Source organism: Gymnoscopelus microlampas (assembly GCF_963454915.1).
Source record: "Gymnoscopelus microlampas genome assembly, chromosome: 3".
Lineage (NCBI taxonomy): Eukaryota > Metazoa > Chordata > Actinopteri > Myctophiformes > Myctophidae > Gymnoscopelus > Gymnoscopelus microlampas.
The window spans coordinates 33,579,805-33,590,592 of NC_139940.1; the positions used below are offsets into that span (position 1 = coordinate 33,579,805).

The window sequence follows — 10,788 nt, forward strand, 5'->3', positions numbered from 1 at the left end:
TGTAGGAAATCCCTTTTCAACATGGTCAGCTGTGTAAACCACCAGCAAAGAGGTGGCTCAAGCCAAATAAAAAACAAATTGAGCAGGTAATAACGAATAAAAATATATAAATAATGAAAATAATGGCAAAAATATGCAAGGTAGGTAGCTAGCTCACCAACAGCTGTTTCTGATATGCTTCCCAGGGTAACGGTTTACAAATCTTATCTTCACAACGTTATGACAGGGAAGCTGTGTTATTGTTTACAAAGACTAATACCGTCTACAGTATTCTGCCTGTACAGTAAAATCCCCGGTGTTAATTTAGCCATTTGTAACTCTGTTCAAATACAGTATGTACAATCTCAGAGTTAAAGGGGGTGTAATTGTTATTTGTTTGTTAAAATAAGTTTTAAATCCAATATCAAAATTGGCTAACGCGAGGGCGGGCGGGCTGGCCGGCACCCTGCGAGCGGACCTCTGACGTCATTCTGACTCAGCCATAAACAAACCACGGCCACATCACTATGACAACATAAACACACCACGGCCACGTCACTATGACAACATAAACAAACCACGGCCACGTCACTATGACAAAGCCCCCAACACTAAGACATATTGGTTTGGATCGGCAGTGTGACGTAGGTGTGAGGGCCGCGTAGCGACCCGAACCTCTAGTTGCTCTATATTCCCCTAGCAATCACTGCTATAGATTTGTTTGAAAACACATTACAGAACACATCCGCTGATTTGTTTGAACAGGGGTCTCCCCACCCCTCCAGCTCTTCAGTAAACAGAAATCTTTCATGTTGCGATACCAATTTCATCCATCAGGAGAGAGAACTCATACAGGATAACAGGATAAACAAGTGAAAGTTGAAGTGATGACACAAAGAAACGAGCAGACAAAATTGATGCTGGGGCTCTTAACCTTTAACCTTTTAAGAATAAACTTTTTGCTTGAACCAAAACATATCACTTACAGCACCTTTAAATTAACTGGCCACATACGTCAATAAAGTGATTCTTATTCAGATATTTCAACCACTAATAGAAGTGCAGCACTGAATGTAAAAGGAAACATATTGAACAGTGGTTATTATAGTTGTCAATCAAATGCTAGCAACGACTATAATTTTCTCTCAGTTTTGAACCCATAAGCCCTGTGAGTCATAAACAGATGTGTTATAAAGATTCTTAAACAAAAGTCTATAGCTTCCCGTGTCCCTGGGGAGAAGAAAATGTGGGTGAAAAAAATAAAAGTTAAATATTCTTGCACTTCCTCACAAAAGTTTTGCGTTCCCTCGTGAAAGCATTTCGCGTTCCCTCCCAAAGGTTTTGCGTTCCCTCGCAAAGGTTTTGGGTTCCCTCGCAAAACCTTAAAGTTGAATATTTTTGCATTCTCGTTTTGCATGAACTTTTTAAATATTTTTTTTTGCGAGAGAATGTAAAACCTTTGCGAGTGAATGCAAAAATATACTGTATATTTAATTTTCTCCCCCATGTCCCTTCAGGGGCTCCGTACTTCCCCTTGTTAACTGCATTACCACAAAAACTGCCTGACAATAGTGTTAGGAGGGAGGAAAGGTAAGGAAATGGTGGGAGAGTATTGAGTTAACACTCAACACAACAAAGTGTAGTAAAGCAGTTTTTTGAACTTACTGTAGGTTGCATAACATACTGTTGGTGAGGCATCCAAGATGTACTCTGGACCTGTGGATGGAGACACACAGGAGCATGAGCAGCAGGAAGGAAAAGAGCAAGAAAGGAAGGTACATTTTAGGGAAGCAAGAATGGAAAGTGTGGAAGAGAGGAAAGGAGAATTTTAGGAAGGCCATTGGCAAGGTAGAATGGAAGGAAGAAAGAAAGTGGAGAGGAAATGAAATGAATCATTAGCTTGACTCTTCACAAGCGCATTTGAAGCTCCCTGCGGTGGAACATCTAACATAATATTACACCAGACACTGAGAGCGTCCAGTGTATGTTATGTTGTAATTACAGGAGGGTATGAAGAGTGCAGACAGCAATACAGTCTAATAATTACAGCTTCACAGCCGAGATTTCATCATCAAAGCTTGTCTTTACCACAAATCAGCACTTTTATCACCTACTCACACCCCTAACATGAGAGCAAAGATCCCTTTGTCACATGTATTATATATGTAAGTCTGTGTATGTGTTTGTACGTGCGCACGCGTGTGTGAGAGTGTGCGTGCGTGCATAGCGATATCATGCAAGATAGAGTTGATTCTGTGTATCAATGCCTCTCATACAGAGAGAGAAAAGAGAACACTGTATGTCGCATAGTAAGAGCCTGGAGAGGGGTTCCGCAAATATAAACATATGTTTCATCAAAGCAATAAACAATGCGTCGCATTTGTGCAACTTTCATACCGTTCAAGTACTGTAGGTGCTGGACCAGTAGAAGACAGCAATGAAAACATGAAAGAAAGCCCTGCACACTGTAACTCCCTTAAGTGCATGACTTGAGGGAGCTACACTGTGCGGACCTTCTTTCATGTTGTCATCACAGCAATAAGAAGATGTTTTGATGTATGTTTTGAATGGAAAGAGACAAGAGAGTTATTGAACCTTGACCACATAACTCAGAGCGCAAACCTCTTGACCGATACGCCCACCACGTCTCTGTGCTTAATAAGGTCAAGACAACAACGATGAAACAAGTTCAGAGCCGAAGAGGAGGTTCATTGACTGTTCTGGGAGCAGCGCTGGAGGGAGAGGAGGGGAGTACTTCCTTAATCCTGTGGGGGGTAATTCTGTTACAGTTTCACCCAGCTGATGACTGCTCAGATGGTCATGATGAACGCTCAAGGGGGGAGCTGTTAGGGGGGGTTACGTGTCTTGCTCAGAGACACTTCCACACGTAGGCATGGGCAGTGTGTGAAGCAAACTGGTGAACTTCTGATTACCAGATGGCCTCTCTACCCACTCAGCTACGGCCGGCCATAATATACATACAGTATATCTTATTTTGCAAGGAATAAATACACAGAAGATATATGATAGACATAAGATATTTTTGGCACACAATGTATCACCTCACATCAAAACAATGGGATTTCGATTAACAAGAAATATATATATATATTCCTTTAAAGGAGCTACACCATGAATTTAAAAAATAATAATAATATTTAATATCATATTGTTTATGTCCCTCAAACGTTTTTCAAAAGGTTTGAGCCTAAATCAAGCCTCAGATATACTCATTCCAACTAACTTCTCTCTGGCTTATAAAGCACTTTCACCTGCAATACCACATTGTCCTGTTTGGCACGGTGCGCTATTGAGCCAGTTTGTATGCATGCTATGTCCTGGTTCTGTGTGGAAAAAGTAAACAAAAGAAAATACGAAAAAATGTAATTAATTTTTTTTTTTTTTTTTTAACTTTTTTTTTTTTTTTTGATTTTTTTTTTGTTGTTATAACTGAAAAACAGGAGGAATTGTTCCCAGACGTGACGTAGGCAGGGGGAACAAATCTGACGGACTGTTTTCAGACCAATTTACATAAAAACCACAGATAGCCTATGAAAGCCTGCATGCTCGAAGTCGGGTATTTGTTGGAACAGAAGAGAGGTGGGGGAGACCAAAAACACACAAAAATGAAGAAAAAGTAAAAATTCATGGTGTAGACCCTTTAACTCAAAATTTCACTCAATCCACTAATAAGTGTGTGCGCTCACACGCACGCGCGCACACACACGCGAGCACGCACACACACACACACACACACACACACACACACACACACACACACACACACACACACACACACACACACACACACACACACACACACACACACACACACACACACAGAGGCTCTACCCACCTGATACGTGGAGACAGGGGAGGCAGCAATGAAGGGCGTGATGGACGTCTGATGTGCAATCATCCGATTGGTGGAGATGTTGTATGGTGACGAGTAGAACCTATAGGGTTATAGACAAGAGTTAAAGAAAAATGTTTTATTAAATAAACAGTACCATGGTGAAACTGCATGACTGACCTCCTTTATTCTCCATTATAAATATATATATATATTTATATAATATATTTTGAGCAACCTTCACATTAGAGCGTTTGTCATGTTCTTGATGTAGGCTATATTTCACACAGCCCATATTGATATCTGATCTTTTTTTTCTGTTTCTTCCTTTCTCTATATCTTTCCAACCTTCTTGAAGCTGTAGTGACTGTAGTGTAGCTTGTACAAGTTCACAGTTCACACAACACACTTGACGAAAAAACATGTCATCATCAAGGTTGCCAAAAGAGTCATGAAAAAGCGTATCACACCCTCAATGCTGTTACAATGCTGTTAAGTACAGTATGATGGACCGCACAATGTTGAAGGACCGCACTGTTCATTTAACTCTGAGAGTATACAAATGGAACCCGTTCCATTTGTATACTCTCAGAGTTACTGTAAATTACAGTACACAATGATGATTTGACTGTGTGGTCGGTGTTGCATGGAACCCCTTTAGTTTTTTAAAGACATAATAATGATGACATCACCTTAATGGTGTACTGTATGTGTGTGGGTGGTCTTTTATGCCCATTGCATTCCCATCTACACTCCTTCCAACTTTGTAGGAGTTCTGTATAAACCATATCTGGCTCTGGATGTCGGTTTACTTTGGCGTGTATACGGCACGACCCTTGACCTTTCTCTTGTATCTCTCCCTCTCTCTCTCTCTATTTATCCTTATTTATTCATGTCTACCTCTCATCCCTGCGGCAGCGGAGCGCTGTGGCTCGCGGCGTTTTATTTATCATTGTGTACCCAGAGAGGACATGTTTCATCCGCCAGGCCGCAAGCCTGATCGATCCCAAAGTGTCTGCCGACTGAATAATGGAGAAAGCGCGAGAGAGAGAGAGAGAGAGAGAGAGAGAGATGCACAGGGAACAGAGAGAAAGGGGGGTGAGGTGGTGGTGGGGCATGGAGAGTGAGAGAGGCCCTCCCTGCTGGAAGGCTCATATTACCTCTAACAGCAAAGGCAAATTCCTGTGAAACAACACTGAGCACCAGCAGCAAATGCAGACTATTGAATCACAATGTCCTAAACCAGGGTTCAAAGCCCCAAATGGTGCATACATAAAAGTCTCACTTTCTACTGCGTGTCTGTTTGCTCCGCCATTCAGAGGAATTGTAGACAGGCAGGCAGACAGACAGACGGGCATAGATAGAAAGACAGCCAGCCAGACAGCCAGCCAGCCAGCCAGCCAGACAGCCAGACAGACAGACAGACAGACAGACAGACGGACAGACAGACAGACAGACAGACAGACACACAGACAGACAGACAGACAGCCACACAGACAGACAGATAGATAGATAGATACCTAGACAGTTTATTGATCCCGTGGGGGAAATTAAACTTCTGGCTGTTGGCAGGTATAAAATAATTTGTCCCTCAAACAAATTTCATAGCCACAAGCTTTGCATTTAATAATGTACAACCCCAACGCTGTGTTGTCTTATTAAAAAAGAATTCCCTGCAGTGTTTGCTACAGCACTAATGCAGGACAGATGAGGATGATGGACTCTTACAATGGCTTCTCCTATATACAGTACCCTGTGTGTGTGTGTGTGTGTGTGTGTGTGTGTGTGTGTGTGTGTGTGTGTGTGTGTGTGTGTGTGTGTGTGTGTGTGTGTGTGTGTGTGTGTGTGTGTGTGTGTGTGTGTGTGCACGCGCGCGATAGAGAGTCGATTATGTCCATCCATGCCTCTCTTTCTCTGTCTCTCTTTATCTAATAGTCATGGGGTAAGCAGCTGACACAGTGACTGAGACCAGACTGAGTCTCAGTAGCCAGCAGAGAACAAACAAAAAGATGGCATCTATTATGCGGAGGCCTTCAGCTAAATTCTTTCAAAGTTTCAAAAACATGCCCTGCAGTCAGTGTTCTACAACTCCAGCGTGACATGCCCACGCACAACTCAGTGTTCACAAATTGATAAAGGATTTGTACTGTGTACACACACTACAGATTCACACTTTAGTTTTTACCTAGCTTTGGTTTACTCATTGATTGTACAAACAGCATGGGACTATGACAAACACATCTGCAGATACTTAACCGCTGCGGCAGTCTGAGGAAACCGCTTTTAAACTGTCTCATGTTGAACTTGAACCCTGTATTGTGATTGTGCTTCACACTGGCAACAGGGACCGCATGGCGTTGAATAGCTATGCTCCGCTTGACATGATAAGGCTTAAGTATGCAAAAAAACATGCTCCAGTGGTTGCACTCGACAACACTTCCCAAAAACACAAAGACTTCTCAGAGAAAGTTCATGAATTATTACCACTCTTTATTCCGTCTTTCCTTAGGTTCACTTCCAGTTCATAGGAGGCTAGACTGCCTGATCTCCTTTAACTGTGTCAACTCTGGCTGAACTTCTCCTCAAATTGCCCTGTATTAACTTTGTACTTTGTATTGAACTATCTTCCCCTTATGTTTCCCCTCGTATCTTCATCTGCCTTAATTTTGCTCTACGTCTGCTATTTAGAAGATCCAGGGATACGTAACTTCATGCATACATGCATACATTTTATTTTTCTTCTTTGCCAGGTGTTTCTTCTGCTGTGTGTCTTTTCTCTGGATTGAGTAATAGCCTACATTTGAAGTAGCGATGGGGTTTGTTTTTCTTCACACGGCAGCAGTATTATTTTAACACACAATATACAGTAAGTGAAGGATGTGAGAAACACAATGGAAAAACACACTGGCACTGGTTTGAAACTTTCCAATACGACCAGTCATTATAATGAAGCCTCCTTAACTAATGCGGGAATGCCTCGCATCCATCCTTTTCACAAACGTACAATGAACGTATGACTTGTATTAGATAAACTGTATTACTGTCACTGATGAATACAAACGATTGAATGCAGCGCGGTTATTCAATACAGCTCTCTGATTGTGTTTATTGTATTTTTCATTAGAGTGATGTGTATTGAGAGAGAGGGAGAGATAGTGGATAGAGGACAGATACAAGGTTATTGATGGAGGCTATTAGCCCAGAGCAGTGCTGCTGTCAATAGGGACTGTAGCACGCACAGCCATTTAAACAATACACTAAACATGTAATTGGAACCAGAATATTACAAGGGGATTGAATTAAAACACTTGCCCGTAGACCTCTGGTGTGACCTACCTGCGCTGTCGAAAAAGTTCACCCTGGAAAATTAGACAATGATTTATTGCTGACCTCGGTGACTTTTAAATGGTGTGTGTGGGCGAAAGAGAGACCGAGAGAGAAGAGAGCAAAGAGAGAGAAATATGACACGTTGCTCGGCCAAAATAACCAATTTTCGGCCGAGAATCATGACGCATCATGACGTCTGATTTTCAACTGAATCAAAGTTTCAGGGGAAGATCGGTTATTTCCAGCAAGTGACGCAACGAAGTATAAATTAGCCAATAGATGCAGTGTGACAGATAAGAACATAAGAACAGACACACTGAGATAAATACAGACACAGAGGGACAAGGAGAAGAGAAAGAAGAAAGGAATAAGAGAGAGAGAGAGAGAGAGAGAGAGAGAGAGAGAGAGAGAGAGAGAGAGCCCTGTCACCCTGATGAATGAGAGGAGAGGCTATGAGCCAGAGTGGTCTGGGCGAGTAGGGACACATGTTTCCAATAACATCAGTTCCGCATCAGACCCTAAAAACCAGCCTTCCATGAGCTCAGAGCAAACAGCAAAACTGCAATCGATGGCAACCTTTCCCCTGTCTTTCACTTGACTTTATATTTTTCCTCTTGCCCCGCTCTTCACCTCGCCCCGCCCTCCCTCCACTTTCAAACGGCCCCTTGCTCTCCTCTTTTCTGTTCCCCTAATTAGCCACATTAGCATTTTATGGTCATTTAATGCCTTGCTGGAAGGAGGGTCCATGACCTCCGAGACGGGGGGGGGGGGGGGGGGGGGCTCTGCATGGCACGCGCACACACACACCTCACGCATACATACACTGTACACGCTAAAACATCCGATATGGTAATATGTAAAGCAGCCGGCGTTAAGTATGGAGATACAGGGGTTTAGTGAAGAGAGAGAGAGCGAGAGATAATTAGGAAGACGATCAAGAGATGGCGGAGTGGGGGATTGGGGTGAAAAAGAGGAGGGGTGGTGGGGGTGGGGCTGAATGAGAGATACAGAGAGGGAGACGGGAAGAGGAAAGAGGGTCCAAATTGGTAAAGAACTGGTGAAGGTGAAGAAGAGGGGGGGGGGGGTAGGAGGTGCAGACGTATCAGGAATGGGGGGAATTAGGAGGACATAGCGCACGATAAGGAGGAGTGAGCCCAGTGGTGGAAAAAGTACTCGCATGTTTTACTTAAGTAAAAGTATCAATACTGCAATGTAGAAATACTCTGTTACAGGTACTGTAAAAGTCCGGAATTAAAAATGTACTTAAAGGAGAATTTTGGACTAAAGTTTTCTTACCTTTTCTATGACGTTATGATATCTTAGGATGAATGGTACAGTAGAAAAATGTCATAACTCCATCCCGGGTCCGCCACAGCTTAAAACGTGCGCGGATAGGCCTTGCGTTAGAACGCATATTTTAACAGCTTTTTTTTTTTGTGAGATCTCACGTTCATAGTGACAGAACACTGTCATAAAAATAAATAAAAAAACAGACATCTCGCAAGACGAGATTGAAATCTTGAGATTTCAATCTCGTCAATCTCGTACTCATTATGCAGAATGTCCCATTTCACAAGTTTTCAAATGTATAAAAATCTTTTGAAAATAGCAGCTCAAGCTCACAATGCGTCTCATCGCGACGCAGCTTGTAGATCGGCTATTTTCAAATGGCCGAAATGTATATAGGGCTGAAGTGTTTTGTAATAATAATCAAAATCTACAAAGTAACTAGTAAATTAAGTTTTCAAATAATTGTAGTGAAGTAAAAGTACACTGAAAATTGGAAATACTCTATTAAAGTAAAATACCTCAAAATTTAACTTAAGTACAGTACTTGAGTAAATGTACTTAGTTACTTTACACCACTGAGTGATGAGCCTACAAGGAGGAGTAGAGGAGGGACTGAGATATCAGTCAACGAGCAGGAGGGAGGGAGGGAGGGAGGGAGGGAGGGAGGGAGGGAGGGACGACGCACAGCCCCCCCTGGGAGTCCATCAAGCGGCCGTGTTCCTGGCAGACAGGGCCGAGCACGGCGTCGGGGATAACAGCTCCAATTTCCCCCTGAACCGCGCCGACACTCAGCACTCTGCATCGGGGCTACAGGGAGAACAGATCGGCCTCGGCTGACGAAAGTCTTACAGCGCCGCTGCAACACCCAGAGCCTGCTGCTCTGTGTGAAATCACAACCTAACGTCCCTGACAGCACTGCCTGCGTAGGTGAATAAATAAATGCCTCTGCAGCACTGTCATATGTGAGAGACAGAGACAGAGAGAGACAGACTGACAGACAGACAGACAGACAGACAGACAGACAGACAGACAGACAGACAGACAGACACAGAGTGAGAGAGAGAGAGAGAGAGAGAGAGAGAGAAAGTGTGTGTGTGTGTGTGTGTGTGTGTGTGTGTGTGTGTGTGTGTGTGTGTGTGTGTGTGTGTGTGTGTGTGTGTGTGTGTGTGTGTGTGTGTACAGTATGACGTTCAGAAAAGACGTGTGTGTCAGTAAGCGCTGGGATTTTTCCCTGGGACGATGCCATCGTGCCATCGCGTGCACATGTTTATCTGCTGTGTCTATAGTATGCACTAGTAGTGTGCGTGGGCGGTGCATATGTCATGTGTGCGCTTTATAAAAAAAAACAACGACAAAAATAAATAAATTCAGACCTTAAAATATAAGGTGTTTCTGGGATTTAATGAGGTGTGCTGAACACAGATCAACCGGCAAGAAATAAAGTTATAAAATAAAGTTAGAGACAAGTTGGGATAAACAAAGAGCTACGAAAAGAAGGTAGAAAACTTTCCCCTTACCCGTTCTGCATCGCAGTGGGATCGTACGTCAATGCCATACCACTCTGCAGATATAGACAGATAGATGGATAGATGGATATATATATATATATATATATATATATATATATATAGAGAGAGAGAGAGAGAGAGAAAGAGAGAGAGAGAGAGAGAGAGAGAGAGAGAGAGAGAGAGAGAGAGAGAGAGAGAGAGAGAGAGAGAGAGATGGATTGAGAAAATTAGAAAAAGGGAAATTCATTAGGTCAAATAAAAATGTCACTACAGTCAAGGTGCACACAGTAAAGGAGCCATACTACTGGAGAATCCTCCACTTAATGAAGAAACAGTGAATGATGTATTCAATAAAAGGGACACTATGCTCATGTGCGTTTCAGTTAATTGCTGATAGTTTTCATAGTCTATAGCAGTCATTTCAAGGAGCCCTAATTTGACATGTATTAGGCCACAGATCCCTATTTGATAAGAGTTCTGTGTCTCTGATTTGGTCCGATATGGTTGGTCATTTGGTCCAAATTCCTTTACTGTCTCTGTAAGGCCCTGAAGTGAATCTGGCCCTGAAAGTGAATCTGTGATCAAAATTGATATTCTTCTACGTATTATGGTTGTATTTACTTACTTGTAAGTAAAACGTACTTGTAATAATTAAAAGATTAACGATCAGTCACTTAGCTGGAACTCACGTTGAGAATCACTGGTCTATAGAAACAGCTATACTGTACTATGATACACCCCGTCTTGACAGAGGGTTTGGTCATTCTGTGTGTTCTTACTGACCTGTCATGCCAATATGATCTATGGCCACCATCACATCAACTTGATTCA

At 42.5% G+C, this 10,788-nt stretch overlaps 1 protein-coding gene across 8 annotated transcripts in view; it reads right to left on the minus strand.

Moving 5' to 3' along the window:
* Nucleotides 1–10,788, minus strand: part of rbms3 (RNA binding motif, single stranded interacting protein) — a 153,233-nt gene that overhangs the window by 16,720 nt on the left and 125,725 nt on the right. For all 8 annotated transcript variants that reach the window (XM_084052030.1, XM_084052028.1, XM_084052024.1 and 5 more), the window contains 3 exons: nucleotides 9,967–10,010; nucleotides 3,836–3,935; nucleotides 1,645–1,695 (listed from right to left, as the gene is read on the minus strand). In XM_084052030.1, the coding sequence (XP_083908156.1) occupies nucleotides 1,645–1,695; nucleotides 3,836–3,935; nucleotides 9,967–10,010 (195 nt within the window). The remainder of the gene's footprint in view (nucleotides 1–1,644; nucleotides 1,696–3,835; nucleotides 3,936–9,966; nucleotides 10,011–10,788) is intronic.